The 16,598-nt window shown below is 44.2% G+C and overlaps 3 protein-coding genes across 14 annotated transcripts in view; 2 read left to right on the forward strand and 1 right to left on the reverse strand.

Moving 5' to 3' along the window:
• Positions 1-6,795, forward strand: part of EXD1 (exonuclease 3'-5' domain containing 1) — a 30,560-nt gene extending 23,765 nt beyond the window's left edge. For all 9 annotated transcript variants that reach the window (XM_077322833.1, XM_077322831.1, XM_077322836.1 and 6 more), the window contains 5 exons: positions 1,190-1,294; positions 1,465-1,545; positions 2,052-2,195; positions 2,478-2,669; positions 4,345-6,795. In XM_077322833.1, coding sequence (XP_077178948.1) covers positions 1,190-1,294; positions 1,465-1,545; positions 2,052-2,195; positions 2,478-2,669; positions 4,345-5,052 — 1,230 coding nt within the window. In that variant the 3' untranslated portion in view covers positions 5,053-6,795. The remainder of the gene's footprint in view (positions 1-1,189; positions 1,295-1,464; positions 1,546-2,051; positions 2,196-2,477; positions 2,670-4,344) is intronic.
• The window catches only part of DLL4 (delta like canonical Notch ligand 4), a 184,872-nt gene that overhangs the window by 16,605 nt on the left and 151,669 nt on the right, over positions 1-16,598 (reverse strand). The window lies entirely within an intron of this gene.
• The window catches only part of INO80 (INO80 complex ATPase subunit), a 70,008-nt gene continuing 62,061 nt past the window's right edge, over positions 8,652-16,598 (forward strand). For 2 of the 4 annotated variants that reach the window (XM_077322825.1, XM_077322822.1), the window contains exons 1-2: positions 8,653-9,077; positions 16,077-16,262. In XM_077322825.1, the coding sequence (XP_077178940.1) occupies positions 16,120-16,262 (143 nt within the window). In that variant the 5' untranslated portion in view covers positions 8,653-9,077; positions 16,077-16,119. Of the gene's footprint in view, positions 9,078-9,349; positions 9,672-16,076; positions 16,263-16,598 lie in introns of those variants that run through there. The other 2 variants (XM_077322824.1, XM_077322823.1) reach the window with 2 other exon arrangements.

A 16,598-nucleotide genomic window follows, 5' to 3' on the forward strand; every position in this document is an offset into this window, starting at 1 on the left:
ATCAGATACAACATTTACTTATAAATAATACATTAGACAAGCTACAGAGAGTGACAGTTAAGGTAAAGTACCCCATTGGCCTCTGTATATACAGTTAAATTCTGCTGAAATAGAGTAGTAGTAAGTTTACAACAGACTCAAACTACTGTAGCTGCTACCATGATTCTGACTGGCATGGTACTTTTCTGTTAATCACTTGTTCTCCATTTGTGTCTTTTGCATTTTATGTGTTGCTCTTGCCTGGGAAAGATAGGAATGGAAGATGCATTGTTATGTGCTGAACTGTACAGCTGCTTTAGCAGGCATTACCTTTAGCAGGCCTATCTTTGCCCTGTATGAAGAAAAGTAACATAGGAATGGCTATTTTGAGCAGACAAACGTTGGGAAGACAGAAAGTTAAACAGCTCGCTCTAGTATAGCAGCATGTACTCAAAAGCTCATGCCTTGAATAAATCTTTGTTGGTCTTAAAGGTGCTATTGGACTTTTTTGTTGATCTTTCTTCTATCAGTTTAACACCCTTTCATGATATCAGTGCTTTTCATATTTAAAAAAGTTTGAGTCCAGTAGCACTTGGAAGACCAACAAAGTTCTATTCAAGAAATATTTAAGTAATAAAGGTGTTACTAGACCTTGGTTGGCCATAAAGGTGGTGCTACTGGACCCAAACTTTGTTCTGCTGCTACAGATCAACACGGTTACCCACTTAAAAAGAGGGTTCACACATTTATGTAGCATCTCATTTTGAAATATTAATAGGTGGAAGGGAACTGAGACAGGTTTGCCCTGTCTCTGTGGCTTGTCCTACCGATGTCCACCTAGCAGATGTATCTGATCAGCAAATTTGGTATCAGAACTACAGCAGCAAAAGAATTATATCGCAGCATGGAAAAGTACAGACTGCTGTCCCTCCATTGGCATACGCTGCTCCTTATTTGATAATCTTTCAGGAGTGTGTGTGTGTTCTTTTTAATTGAAATGAGATGTTTGTGTTCAGAAAGTGTTGAATTTCGCAATTGGATCCTAAACATAGTACTTGAAAGTAAGTCCTGCTGATCTCAGCGATGCTTACTATGTAATATGTTTTGAATCAGGGTAGCAATTATCAAGGCAAGTATTTTAAAAATATTGTATTGTATCTGGGTAATAGCAAACATTTTTTTTTCTGTTTTGCATATATATTTGCCATAGGTAGCAACAAGGAGCCACGTTTTCTTATTTGACATTTTCCTTCTGGGAGCTCGAGTGTTTAAGAATGGCCTCCAAATGGTATTGGAAGATAGGAACATTTTGAAAGTATGTATTTGGCTCATGAGATTATTTGAGAGCACATACAGGGAGATGTGGGGCAGTCTGAATGTGGGGTTATGGCTACCCCACAACAATAACTTGTCTGTGTATATTTATAAATTTATCTCTATTCCTGCTCAACTAATAATTAGGTTGGCTTTTCCACTATTACTTAGGTTATCCATGACTGCCGGTGGCTTTCTGATTGCCTTTCTCATCAATATGGAATTATGCTGTCCAATGTCTTTGATACACAGGTAATTTGCTGGAATGGCTTACCAAATCAAGATGCTTTGTAAAGGAATGCATTATCTTGAAGGACATTGCTCCTTAATGCATACACCCTTCCAAAGAATTTGAATACTTTTATGCATTCAGAATCATTAGTAACCTGCTTCCATTTTAGCCCTCATGGTTTTGGAAACAATGCAGATGGAAACCAGAAAGATCTCATGTTTTACCTGTAGATGTCCTTGCGCTTTTTGATGTAGCCTAATCAGAATATTTCTAATAACATTCTGATGCTTGTATCCAACAGTTATTCCTATTACATCATTGGTTTTAGAAAAGTACTTCTATTTCTGCAAAAAAAATCAATGTACTGGATTTAATAAACATGTGGAATATATATACAAATAATTAAAAGTAATGTCTAATTGGATGGCAAAAAATTTTGCTTGGTGACAGCTAGCACAGTCATCTTCCATGCTCGGTGGCACCATGTGTGCTTCTAGCCACATTTACCTTTGCTTTCCTTCCATAGGTTGCTGATGTCTTGTGCTTTTCGATGGAAACAGGTGGTTTCCTTCCACACTGTATTTGCTCTCTACAGGAATGCTTGATGCAACACCTAGGAATGTCTTACAAACAAGTCTCTTTCATGGTACGAAGGCACCATGCAGCTGAGGTAACTGAGTCTGCTGGAATGGGAAATCAAATTATGATCTCTTGGGAACTGTATCTGTTGTGATTTATCAAATTATTAGATGGACTGGGAGAGACTTATGGGATCGCCACGTAGGAAACTGATGGTAGAGGCAAGATCTAACTGGGAATGTCTGTTTAGTAGTTCAGTCCTTTTAGGCATGATGTTTAATCGGAAATTGCATCCAGTTTTTGGATATTGATTTTATCAGCTCTTATTACTGTTGAAATTATACATTTGTCATTATACATTTGGGGCATACAGAGAAACCCTGAGGTATGGTTTGTGAGACCCCTTCCACCTGAATTACTGAAAGTGTTGGCTCTGGAAACATTTTATCTTCTTCCTCTTCGTATGATGCTCCTGGATGAAATTATGTCTGATCTGACAGCTTTGGTTGATGGATACTTAAATGCATTTCGAGAAGGATCTGCAGACCCACTGGGGAGCACAGAGGTATGGATCACTATTTCTTATTTCTGCCAGTCTTGTCATCTTAATTCAGATCCAGTAACTAATTCATATTTCATATAATTATATATAATTCATAATTCATATTTCTGTTGAGCATGACATTAAATGGTTGGAAGGCCCCTCTCCCCCTATAATATATAATGTTCATTCCAGGGAGGCAGCCTTGTTAGTCTGTTTCAAAAAGAATTAGGAGTCCTTAGATTAATAAAACATTATTCCAGCATAGAGGGTTTTGTTTTTTTGGGGTGGAGGGGTGGAAATTAGAGTCTACTTCTTCAGCTCTGAAGGTGGGCTCCAATTAGGGCTGGGTTAAAAATTACCTGGAGATTTTGGGGGCAGAGCCTGGAGAGGGACCTCAGCAAGAGAATCCACTTTCCAGAGAATCCACTCTCCAAAATAGCCATTTTCTACAGAAGAACTGATCTCATTTGTCTGGAAATCAGCTAATAGTAGATCCCCAAGTGCCACCTAGAGGTTGGTAACACTAGCTCTAGTCCATGATAGCTGCAGTTGGAATAAAAATGCCTACTGATACTGTCTTCTTGTTTTAGAAACTTGATGTTAAGCATTTTGGTATAGAGAAAATAATTGAGAGGAATAACCTGAATAACCTGAGGAATAATTGAGGTCCATGGATTGGTGCTGATTTGAGAACTTTTTGAACATATTTGAGCTGAATCACCCATCCCTGTACTTTAAACTGGAGGAATCAGTGGTATCCAAATAGTGATTTGGCCCATTTAAATTTCATTTATTTATTTGTTTATATTATCTATTTATTATATTATCTATCTATCTATTTATTTATTTATACATACTTGAATGCATTTTGAGATTCCCAGGCTTATGAGGGCAAGCTCTGGGTAGCCTAGGAAAGGTCTGGGGGGGGGCACAGGTGCCAAACAGCTGTTTGTCAGTATCAAATGTTTGGCGCAGTCTTTAAATTCACCCCCCTACCTTCCTAGGCTGGTGGGGGATGGGGCGTGGAGCATTGCAAACAGAGGATGTGTCAGGATCAGATATTTAGAGCACCCCTTGAATGCCTCTTCCCCCTGTCAGCTTTCCTAGGCAGGGAAGAGCTTGTTCTCTGCTGCCTGAAAAGGTACGGGGGGGGGGGGGGGGGGAGAATGCCAAACAGCTGATCTGTCAGGGACAGCTGTTTGGTGCACCCTTTAAATGCCTCCCCCTAAGACTTCTGTCAGGTTCTGCTGCTCTTAAAATGCCTCCCCCTAGCCTTTTCATGCACTGGCAATTAGGCTTTCCTCTGCCTGGGAACGGTCATGACTGGGGAAGGCACTGGCAAACCACCCCGTATTGAGTCTGCCATGAAAACGCTAGAGGGCGTCACCCCAAGGGTCAGACATGACTCGGTGCTTGCACAGGGGATACCTTTACCTTTACCTTTACTGCCTGGGAAAGCTTGGGGAGAAGATGCACCCAAACAGCTGATCCCTGGAGATCAGCTGTCTGGCAGATATTTTGGCCCAATTGCTTTGGATAACAACTCTAAAAAGTGATTTGGGAGATTTGGCGGAATTTATTTGGACCAAATCTGAGAAGTGCTTATTTTTTGTGTGTTCATGCCTAATGCTAATTCTTTGTTAAATTAACAGTATTAATGATAAATGCCTACTGATACTCTCTGTGTATATTTCAGTTCTCTTGCATGGAGCTACCACAAGAGCTACAACAGTTGGCAGATTTTCACAAGCTACGAAGAGAAAAAGCACTGCAGAAATTTCAGCAGAATAAAGGCGGCCTCCTGATTAGAAAACCAGTGGGGACTATGGAAAGGATAACAAGAAAGGAAGCAAACCAAAGAGAGAGCACTAGCTTATTTCCTTTAACTAGAGTTGAATACCTTACTACATCCAGTGTCAGACCTGTCCATTTTTTGGGTTCAGTTGATCAGGACAACTCTATAAAAGAACAGTGGAAGAAGAATAATTGGGATAGTCAGAGCACCACAGCTATAAACTGTGAAACAGAAAAAATGGATTCTGTCAGCTCTGAGCAGTTTCAAAGGCAATGTTGTAAATCTGTTTCAGAAGAGACTGAGGCAAGGGAAAAGCAACAGTCTCCAAAGCTCAACCTACTAAGCAAGGGTGCTGTGATCTTAAAAGAGGAAATCAAACAATTAAGAGACAAGGATGAAGTTATACCAAATAATGCAATTTCTGCCCCTTTATTTCAAAAAATGAATAGTTCTCAGGTCTCATCTCCGCGTGGAAGATTGTCCTTACCTTCTACAGAGCTATATCACCAAATCCTGCCAAACACTGCACAGAGTCAGACTCCCTGCTTTCAAGCAACTCGAGACAGTCCTTTGGAGCCTTTCACAAGACTCAAAGGGGATGGAAGGTAACTTGGCAATTCGTTTTGCCTTACCATCAAAATTTAGTTGCCATATTCCTGTCCCAAGTACTGTAAGAAAATGGTTCTGTTTTTGTTGTATGTTCTAGATTGTTTTGTCTGTTCTCAATTAGAACAGGAGGAGTGAGGGTTCAGTCAGAACAAAGATCTTGAAATGGGAGTGGGATCATTGCTGTTGTGCACAGTTTCCTTATGCAAATATGATGGATGTTCTTCGTGTTATACCGCTATAGACTGAGACCTATTTTCAAATCATTTCAAAGAGCCTCTGCTGCTTGACAGCAGAATATGCCTGAATGCCCACCCCCCAAAAAAAGACTAAAGTTTGTGACTATTTCAATAATGTTAATTGTATGAAAGGGGAAGTTTCTAGGCCTTTGACTTAGTACTGGTGCCATGTTTACATGCATTATTTTTTATAATCTTGTAGACACAATCACTCAGTTGTCAAAATATTTTTATTATTTTCTGGGGTATAATTAACAACTAACTCAGAGTAGCTGCTTTTACTCCTGCACAATATAACAAGCATGCTGTTCATTATTTTTGAGACATTTTCACTAAGTATTCTCTTTAAATGGTTGCAAGGGTTAATGCTTAACATTATTAAAATTCTTTGTCACATAAAAGAAATATTTTCTAAGATGTTCTGTACATTATACCTGTCCTGGACTGTGATCTCTGATGTGTTGACATTTGACAGTATACTTAAGACTTCTGTGGAAAATAAGTTACAATAAAATATTGAGGTTAAAAATTGTAGTGTAAAAATAACTTAGTGAAGAGGAAACTGCCCTGAGCCATACTGGGAGAGCAGTATATAATTGTATTATATATTAATAAGTATATACAATTAATAATAAATATTTTAATATGTAATAATAAACACATTCAGTGCTAGAATGGAGATCAAGATAGGTAGCCATGTTAGTCTGTGGCAGCCAGGGCTGGATTTACATGAAAAGAAGCCCTAGGCTATCCCACTTATGTGGCCCCTTCACCTTCCATTTTTAAGTTTGTAAATTACATGAGAGATAATAAAATACATCATTACTGTGATATATATCAATATGTTAAATGAAACATGTTGTGATTGGTACCTTTATAAAAAATGTGTAATATAGGCCCCTCTTGATCTTGAGGCCCTAGGCTGAAGCCTAGTTACCCTATAGGAAAATCCGGCACTGGTGTCAGCATAGAACAGAATACAGTAGCACCTTAGACATCACAAAATTTGTAGAAGGGTGTGATCTCATAGTAGAGTATATGCTTTTTCATGCTTACTCTCTTCTAGTGTTAGCGGGGCCCATTATGCACGGAGGGGAAGGTCCACATTCGAGGTGGTATGGTGGCGGCTAAAATCACAGATTATGCACGCCACAGGCGGCAGCCGGGCGAAGTCGACGTATGCTGCTGAAAAAGCTGCATTAGTGAGATGCGGAAGAAAGCGGAGCTTCCCGGGTGCCCAGGGTGCAACCAGAAGCGGCTCCGGTTTGGCCACGTGCATAATCGGCTACTCTGGGTTTTGCTGCCGTTGCGTTCCGTCCCTTGCATTTGCGGTTTGCTTCGCTTCTTCCACCTCCTCGTTGTCTATGCCGCCATTTCAGCAGCCGTGCATAATAGACCTGGGGGAGGATACTGACTACTTGGACTTCGGATATGGTTTAGATCCTGCTTAAATATGTGAATTGACTGTGTAACATAATGTGGAGTAATAAATGTCCATTGTGCATAATGGGAGATCTCTAAAGGCTCATGTAATGGGAGCCCAGGTTCATTCTATTCCCAGTACAGGTATTGTGCACCCAGGGACTGTCATTCTAGTCCCAGGTCACATTTTGTATTTCCAGGGGCCATCCTTCCATAATATTTATTCTCCCAAGTATAGCCATTCCACTCAGAAACTGTCATTTCAATCTGAGTACTCTACTTTCTGATATTCTACTTTCAAGGACAGCCATTTCACCCTGGGATTGAACCTGTGCCCTCTGGGAAGGGTGGCATAGGAATGTAATAAAGCAATAATCATAAATATTACAGGCCAGGTCACTATTTTCCCAGTGACATTCATGCCACTCAGTGGGCTGTTGTTCCATTGCCAGAGCACATACTCTCAGGGGCTGTCATTCTACTTTGACAGCTGTCCTTTCAAGCCAAGAGCTGGAATTCCAATTGCAGGGTCTACCATACCACATACAATGAAGTTTATCTTGTTTCAGAGAGCATCATTCCGGCCGGGGGGGGGGGGGAGGGCATGGATGTCGTTCCAGTACCAGAACACTGATTCCAGTTCCTGGAACTATCAATTTAGATCCATAGCAGATTTCTCCAAAACTGGTGTGCACTTTTCACTGCAACTTTTCTGCACTGTATTTTAATGGGCCCATGTAAGTCAACTGGCATTTGTGGGTACCATATATCCAATAGCCATACATGTAATTTAAGTACAACCCTCCCTCCCCTGATATGGAGGATCTTAAGGAAGACAAGGATCCAGGTCTAGTTTCCATATTAATTATGCACACATGAAATATCTGCATTTACGTAATCTTGGGGTAATACAGATGTATAAAGAGCAATGCAGAAAGAGTTGATACACAACCTTTCTAACTTTTTGGTAGAGATGGTACATATTGTATGTTTTAGGAGATGGCCAAGAAATCAAGAGACTGAGCCTTGAAGAGACAGCTATGAAGGAACAAGTTCTCTTGATAATCAAGATAACTTATACTACGATATTCCTCACTCCTATGTATAGGTGTAGTTTAAAAAACTAAAAGGATGTAAACTGACTTGTTTTAAATCTAGGGTCATTACAGAGTTTTATGGACACTATAGGACACCAAAAGGACAAGTGGATTCTAGATCAAATCAAGCCTCAACTCTTCCTAGTAGCTAAGAATTGAGGCTGTCCTAGTTTGGTGACATTTGGAAAAGAGGCGGCCCACTGCAAAAGACAATAAGGCTTGGCAAATTCGAAGGCAGCGGGAAGAAAGACCTGACATGAGACATATTTACTGGTTAAAAGGAGCCACGGCTATCTGTTTGGAAGAACTGCTGCGACAGGGTGGTTTGGAGGTCGTTAATTTGTAGGGTAGCGACAACTTGGAGAGGAGGACAGCACGTAAGGAGCATGCGCGCGCGCACACTCGTGTTTCTTTCAACGCCGAAAGCAAATGCAAGAAATTCGCAATCCTCAAAAGTTCTCCCTATTAAGACAGGCCAGCTGCATAGAGCAAGCTCCAGCTCAAACCCGAATGCATGGCCGCTAAGGAGCACTGCAGCAAGACTAACCCCATGACGCTCTAATGTTCACTACGCAGAAGTCTTACTACGAGAGTAGCATGAGGGCGAATGGCTGTTTCCCCGGGCGGCGACTGAGGGGTCTGAACCCACGCAGAAGGCCCCCCCCCCCGTTAGTCTAACGTCACTTCCACGCACCTCCCGTTGGAACTTGACTATCGCGAGTGGTTTCTCATCCTCGCGCGAGAACTGCTAACTCACGCAATTCTCTTCGGCCGAAAGCGATCGGCAATTTCCGTCAGCGCCAGACTCTACCAGTCGAGCACGGAACAGATCAATGCAAGAGGGGTCCTTGTGGGTTCTTTGCGGGGGGACGATGACGGGGTGCGGGCTCAGGGGCCAGGCAGAGCTATCGGCGAAGCGCGCCAGAAAGTGTTTGTGGGTTGGGGCTCCGTGCGCCAGGCGGGCGTGCTGAGCTCGATTAATCCGGCCTGGCCATGGCGCCTCTCCTCCCCCCCGCCATGGCTCCCCGTGTCCCTGCTCCTCTCCTCTCAGTGAGCGAAAGTGGCCGCCGCCGCCGTCCCAGCGCCCGCAGCCGCCGCCTCCTCCTCAACAGCAGTAGCGCGGCCGCCATCTTGGCGAGGCAGAAGCCGAGAGGCATCGCGGTAGTACACAAGCAGCGCCATCGCAGGCAACACCGCTCAGGGCCGGCCAGAGCGAGCGGAGCGCGCAACTCGGGAGTCACCCTCGGCCCGAGCCGCGCCACGCACTCAGGTGAGACGCGGCCCGGAGGAGCCCGCGCAGCGGGGCCCCTCGGGGACAGGCCCCAGCGCCCCTCCTCATTCGCCCAGCGCCCGCAGCAGCGTCCCCGGTGGCGAGGCCTTCTCTTAAAGGGACAGGCCCTTGCCTGGTCCTCCTCCGTTTGGGGGGGACACACCCCAGCGTCGAGGGGGCGGGGCGTGACCCAGCCGGTCTGCCAGCCTGCCCTCCTGCACAAAGCCCCTCAGCGGGGGGAGAGGGGCGCCGCTGGGCCTGGGACCGGCGGGCGGGGATATGACACTGGCGCCGGGCGCCTTGGGACACGTGCGCTCCCTGCAGCCCCCGGAAGCTGAGGCCAAGCAAGCGGGCGCTCGGCGGTTGGGGTGGACAGCCCCACCTTAGCCAGCGTGCCCCTTTGGCACGACACCCATGCGTGGTGAAATGCCTAACAGGACAGTGGCTCGGGTGGGCGATCAGGAGGGTGCCTGGTGCTCATTGCCATCATCAGTCAACCATAACATCAAATTAAGAGCAGCTATCCTTGGCTAACGTCTAAGAGCCAGCTTGGCATGTCTGACCTGAAAAGATTAGCACATGGATCATGTACAGGTATATCTGTAACACATTTTCAACTGGAGATTGGGAGGTCTGGTCTGGTGTAGTGCTGTGCGGGTAGCTGGCACTCCTGCCTGCTAAACAAAAAGTCTGATTGCTGGGTCATTACAGTGACTGAAAATTAGTGACTGGTAGTCGAGTACTGTCAGCAAAAGATCCATATTTTCTTAGAAAATCTTACTGTTATTTGAAGCATGGTAAGTTTGTTGCTGTCTTGGTCCCTCTGATGGCCTGTTTCATTGATCATTGCATGCTTAAAGCGTACTCAGGTGAACTAAGAGCTGCTACTGTTGTGGTAGTATACTTGTCAGTCAACTTTCAGGGTGGTGCTTAGAAAGACTGACCTCTGTTACATTATCTATCACTCAATGTGTGTGTGCAAGGTACTTTCAAATCGCTTCTGACTTTTAGCAGCCCTGTGGCCTCCAGAACATCCTATTGCTTACTGCCTTGCTCAAGTCTGTGGCTTTCTTTATTGAATCAATCCATGTTATATTGGTTCTTCCTCTTTTCCTGCTGTAGGTTCTTCCTACTTTTCCTGGTATAATTGTCTTTTCATAATATGACCAAAGTAAAATAGGCTCAATTTAGTGATTTCTAGAGAGAATCCAGGTTTGATTTGATCCAAAAAATGTCTTATTTGTCCTTTTCATGAGCCACCATATCTATAAAACTTCCCCAACATGACATTTCAAATGAATCAGCTTTCTTCCTGTCAGCTTTCTCCATTGTTTAACTTTCACACCTATTAATATTAATAATAATAAATAGGGAATCCTGTGCTATGAACTGTCTTGATCTTAGTCACCAGTGAACCCTACATACACCTAAGGATATTTTCTTGTTCCTTCATGGCTGCCCTTCCAGTCTCTGTCCTTCAAGTCTCTTGGTTACATACTCTTAATTGGTTGATGATTGAACCAAGAAATAAATCTTTAACAATTTCCATTTCCTCATCATCAGCCTTAAAGTTTTGTAAATCCCCGATAGTCATTACTTTTGTCTTTTTGATGTTCAGCTGTGATCCTACTTTGGAACTTTTTGCTTTAATTTTCATTGAAGTCCAACCTTTTACTTTTTTTCTGCCAGTAATGTGGCATCATCTGCACATCTCAAATTGTTCATGGTCCTTCCTACAATTTTACTCCACTTCCATCTAAATCTAATTCAGCTTTCCTTATGATATTGTTCAGCATTATTTATTTTCTTAGATTTTTATACTGCCTCCCATATGGCTCAGTTGTTTACATGAAACATCATTGGGCATCACATAGAACATTAAACATATATCATAGTCATAACATAACACCTCAATAACAGTTCCAACAGTGGTTCTAAGACTAACAGAATGAGCAGCTTTGACTGAAAACAATACATTAACAGGAACAACAACTATAACAAGAACGCATAGAGAGGTCAGGTTGGTTCGGGTTATGGTGGGGATGACTGAGGGAGGGACCAGTGGATGTTGATGGGTCAGTCAGCCTCAAGCAGATGACTGGTGGAGGAACTTCTGTTTGCAGACCCTGTGGAATTGTGAGGTGGGGGCCAGGACACAGAACTGGCCCTTGTTGAGGTTCAATGAGCTTCTTTGGGCCCAGGTATCATCAGCCTGTTGGCAGTGGTGGAGCGTAGGGCTCTTTGGGGTACAGGCAAAGAGATGGTCTCTTAGGCACACTGTGCCTAGACTGTGTATGACTTTAAACATAGTTACCAAAACCTTAAGCCTAATCCAGAATTCAATTGGGAGCCAGCTGAGTTGTTGAAGTACAGGCTGGATGTGGGATTCCCATAATGTATTAATGAGGATCCTGGCTGTGGTGTTCTGTACCAGTTGTAGTTTCCCGATAAAGGATAAGGGTAGGCGTGCGTAGAGCGAGTTGCAAAAGTCCAGTCTAGAGGTGACCATTGTAGGGATCAATGTGGCTAGGTATTCTGAGGCCAATAAGGCGCTAGTTGCTTGGCATAGGTAGTAGAAATCCTACCATGCTACTTGTGATCTGTGCCTCCATGGAGAGGGAGGCGTTAAAGATTACAGCCAGGTTTCTGGTGGAATGGGCCACTGCTAGTCTCATTCTATCCAGGCTGGGTAAACGTGCTTCCTCGCTTGGTCCCTTCCTACCCAGCCCCAGGACTTCTGTCTTTGAAGGATTGAGCTTCAGGTGACTCTGCTTGAGCCACCTCATCACTGCTTCCAGGCATCTGGCTAAGGATTCTGGGGGAGAATTAGGGCGGTCCTCCATCAGGAGGAAAAGCTGAGTGTCGTCTGCGAATTGGTGGCAACCCAGCCCAAACCTCCATACTACCTGAGCAAGAGGGTGCACAAACAGATTAAGATAGGAGGGAGGACTGCTCCCTGTGGGACTTCACATGTGAGCTTATGGCAGCTAGATACTCTCGCCTATTGCCACCCTCTGTCCATGACCCCGGAGAAAGGAGATCAGCCATTTGTAGGCTGGCCCGCATATTCCAGAGGTGGTGAGCTAAGAGCTCGTGATCGACTGTGTCAAACACTGCTGACAGATCTAGTACAAGTAGTGCTGACCCACCTTAGTCCAGCTGGCACTGGAGATAGTCGATCAGGGTGACTAGGTCTGTCTCTACCCCATGGCCAGGTCGGAAACAGGACTGAATTGGGTCAAGGGCTGAAATTTCCTTCGGGAATGCTGATATTTGGTCTGCAGCAGCCCGTTCAACCAACTTCCCCAGAAATGCGAGATGGGGCAGATGTTGTTGTTGTATGGATTTATTTCCTGCCACTTCCCCAAACCGGCCCGTGGCAGGTTACAAACAGTTCCCATACATAAAATCCCAATTAAAAACCCCATTAATACACATAAAAAACCCTATGTGGCGTTAAATATAATCCATCCCATGTCTGCCCAAAGGGATCAATCATGCAACAGCACCCACCATTATAGCTGTTGCAAAAACAAACAAACAAAAAAGTGGTGGCAGATCTTCTTGGGGGGGGGGTGTCATCAACTGCCTTCTACCTTGGCCTCAGCCATAGACCTGGTGGAAAAGCTCCATCTTACAGCCCCTGTGGAACATTGAAATCTCCTGCAGGGCCTGCAGCTCTTCCGGAATGTCATTCCATCAGGTAAGGACCAAGACTGAGAATGCCCTGGGCCTGGTTGAGGCCAGGTGAGCTGCTTTAGGGTCAGGAATGTCAAACAAGTTGGTACCCGCAGAGCGCAAGGCCCTGCGGGGGGCATAGGACACCAGGTGGTCCTGCAGATATGTGGGTCACAGACCACGAAGGGCCTTAAAGTTCAAATCCAGAACCTTGAACCAGGCTGCAACTGGTAACGAATGCAGCTGCCTCAGTACAGGCTGGATGTGGGCCCTCCAAGGTGCACCTGTAAGGACCCTAGTAGCTGCATTTTGCACCAGCTGCAATTTCCAGGTCAGGTACAAGAGCAGGCCCGCATAGAGTGAGTTACGGAAATCCATTCTGAAGGTAACTGTTGCATGGAACACCATGGCTGGGTGTTCGGGGGACAGATAGGGCACTAATAGCCTTGCTTGGCAAAGATGAAAAAATGCCTGGCTGGCTACCTTCTTGACCTGTAACTCCATGGTTAGCGAGGCATCCAAGGTCACACCTAAGTTCCTGGGGCACGATGTTCAGTTGCATCCTGGCCAGGTGGGTATATGTGTTTCCTGTTCTGCCCCCTTCCTTATGAACCATAGAATCTCAGTCTTGGAGGAGTTGAGTTTCAGGCGGCTCTGCTCAAGCCACCCAACCACAGCTTCCAAACATCTGGCGAATGATTCCAGGGAGGATTCTGGGCAGCCATCCATGAGGAGATAGAGCTGGATGTCATCGGCGTATCAATGACAGCCCAGCCCAAAGCTCTGGATCAGCTGTACCAGAGGTTCAACATAAAGATGTTGAACAAGGTGTGTGGGGGAACATCACTCCCGGAGGAATTCCACAAGGGAGCCTAAAGGTACATGATACCTCATTCCCCACTGCTACCCTCTTGGTCTGGTTATGGAGAAAGGAGTGTAGCCAGCACAAGGCTGTCCTGGCAAGGCGGTGGGCCAATAACTCGTGGTCGACCATGTCAAAAGTGGCTGACAGATTTAACATTACGAGGATGACTGGCGCCAGAGATCATCCATCAGGGTGATGAACACCATCTCCACCCTGTGGCCAGGGCATGGAGAGCCAAAATTTCATCCAAGTATGCCAGGAGGTGGTCTGTTGTGGCCCTTTCAACTACCTTGCCCGGAAATGCAAGATTCAAGATTGGGCGGTAGCTTGCAAGGTCCTGCAGGTCTGGCGATGGTTTTTTGAGGAGAGGATGAACCATAGACCTCTTCAGCAGCTCAGGGAACTCCCTGGTAGACAGGAAGAGATTAATAATATCCCTGAGCTGACCTCCTATCCATTGGCCACACCCTTTTGAGGCGTTAAGGTGGGCAGGGATCACGGGGTCAAGTGGTGGTCTTCACCAACTCCAGCAACTTGTCACTCCCCTATGTTTCCAGCAGTTGAAGACTTTGTTGGTTTTTTTTTGGTTGGTGTTCCTTCCTTCATACTCAGTATTTTTAATGTTTTTTGTTTTAATTACTATGTTAAAATACTAAAATCTGCAGGGAATTAGTAACATCCACAAGGTCCCTAAACCTGGGTAGGAATGGCCCATGCAAGGAAGCGTGCCTGCCTACCATGGATGGTGTGCAGCTCTCAACAGCTCACTCTGCCAGGAACCTTCTCTGTCCTGGCCCCTGCCTGATGGAATGAGCTCCTGGAGGAGATCAGGGCCCTGACAAATCTAAAACAGTTCCACAGGGCATTTGCTTGAGGTCGACCAGAATTAGTAACATCTACAGATCCCCTGAACCCCCTCCCAAAAGCCCCAGCACCTGAACCATGAACCTGTTCAAACTGTTATGAATTAAGCTGTTACCTTTAGCTACGGTTACTATTGTTATTGTTACAACCCACTTATATATTATATATATACTAGGTTTCAAAGCCCGTTCATAAGAACAGGCTTTGAAAGGCCCCCCCCCCAGCGCCATGCACACCCAGCGCCCCAGGGAGGCATCTTCCGATTGTGCCCTCACCTGGACCGGCCCTGCCCCCTCTCCACCCACAACAGCCTTAGCCAAATATGTTACCACTCACTGAGCAGTTAAAGATTATGAAGAAACGAAGTTCCATGTATTGTTTATGTTCCATGTGCACTGCTCAAAGCCTCAGGGGAGGGTGGCATACAAATATAACAAATAAATAAATGCTTTTGTATGTATAGTATTTTAGTTCTGATTTGAATTGTTTTATGCATGTGTTTTCGTTGGTTTTAATTATTTTTAGATGTGATTTTGTTATGATTTTTTTAACGTGTTGGCTGTATTGCTGGTCCTTTTGAGGGCCAAGAATCAGTGTAGAAATTATGTAAAATAAATCATTTTTTTAAATACCCGCAATAGAGCAGTTGTTCTCAAACAATTCTGCAAAATAAGTTTACTTGAATTTTCATTTTACAGCCGTGGAAAGGAGATGGGTATCCAGATTTGATTTATGTTTACTTGGAAATAAGTTGCAATCAGCCCAATGGGGACTCAATTTCAAATTAAGTATTCATAGGATTGCACTAGAGGGATAGCCCTGCTAATCTGTTGTAGCAAAATAAAAAAGAATTCCAGCCGCCATCAGTAATATGACACACCACCAGAGAAGTCTTAGTCAATGGAACTTCTTACCAATAGAGTGTTGGAGGAAATTGTCTCTGGTCCGCCTCTTTATGCGCCATGTTTGTGTCAGGAGGTCTTCAACAAAGGACTACAGTGACTCTGTTCAGATTAAGGTTGCCATGTGCTTCAGGTGTTGGCTAGAGACCTCCTGGGATTATACTTGGTCTCCAAGTAACAGATAATTCACCTGGAAAAAGAGCCCTTTTGGAAGGTGAACTCTGTGGCATTATCCCCTGTTACATTCCCTCTCCTCCCCAAACCCCTCCCTCCTCAAGCTTGACTCCTAAAATCTCTGAGTAATTCCCAATCCATCGCTGGCAATGCTCATTCAGACATAACATGAAGCTATGGTTTATTTTAACCGTAAGACGAGTAGCTTGTTTTCCTCCTGCCATATGGTGATTAAAGTACTGCTCTGAAAAATACTGCTCTGCTCTGAAAGGCTGCTCTGTAAAATACCGAGGCAACGTTGTTGGGCCAGAAATGTTATACATGAGCTTGTGATTCAGTCCCATGTAGAAATAATTGTATAGGGGAAGGGGCGAGATGCATATTATCACTTGGACGCCTTTCCCTGGTTATGCCCAAGTGATAATATGCATCTTGCCCCCTCTTCCATGCAACATTTAAAAAATCCCATGCATGGATGTGACAATGCTAAAAGGCCAATTCTTTATTTAATGGCAGCTGTGCATTAAGAGGTCTCTGTGAATGAGGAGAGCTTTGTTCTATGGCCTCAGAGCTGGGCACCAGAGAAGATGGCAACTGCACAGAGTTGGCAACACCTCTCTATCTGCAGTATCTGGAGAAAGCTCTGCGATTGGACCACTTTCTACGGCAGACCTCCACCATCTTCAATAGGAGTATATCCAGGTATGAAAATATTGCCTTTCTTGGACTTGGGAATCCCAGGAAAGAATTGTTTTATTTCTAAGTTTACAGACGTAAAGTTCCTGGAACTTTTGAACCACTGGGGGAATAATAAATAAATAAACAAACAAATAATCAGCTGAAATTTTGGGTAAGATTGAAAAGCATGCAATACTTTTCGTATCAAGCCTAAACTACTTTCATTAATTTACTAACATGAAATCCATAATGAATAACCTATCATATCAAATTGCACTATATAACGTATCTATGAAATTTAAAATATAAATATCTTTATTTTCTATAAGAAAGATGGCAAGTATACATGATGCTTGAAAA

This window comes from Paroedura picta, chromosome 2, assembly GCF_049243985.1.
Source record: "Paroedura picta isolate Pp20150507F chromosome 2, Ppicta_v3.0, whole genome shotgun sequence".
In the NCBI taxonomy this organism is placed as follows: domain Eukaryota; kingdom Metazoa; phylum Chordata; class Lepidosauria; order Squamata; family Gekkonidae; genus Paroedura; species Paroedura picta.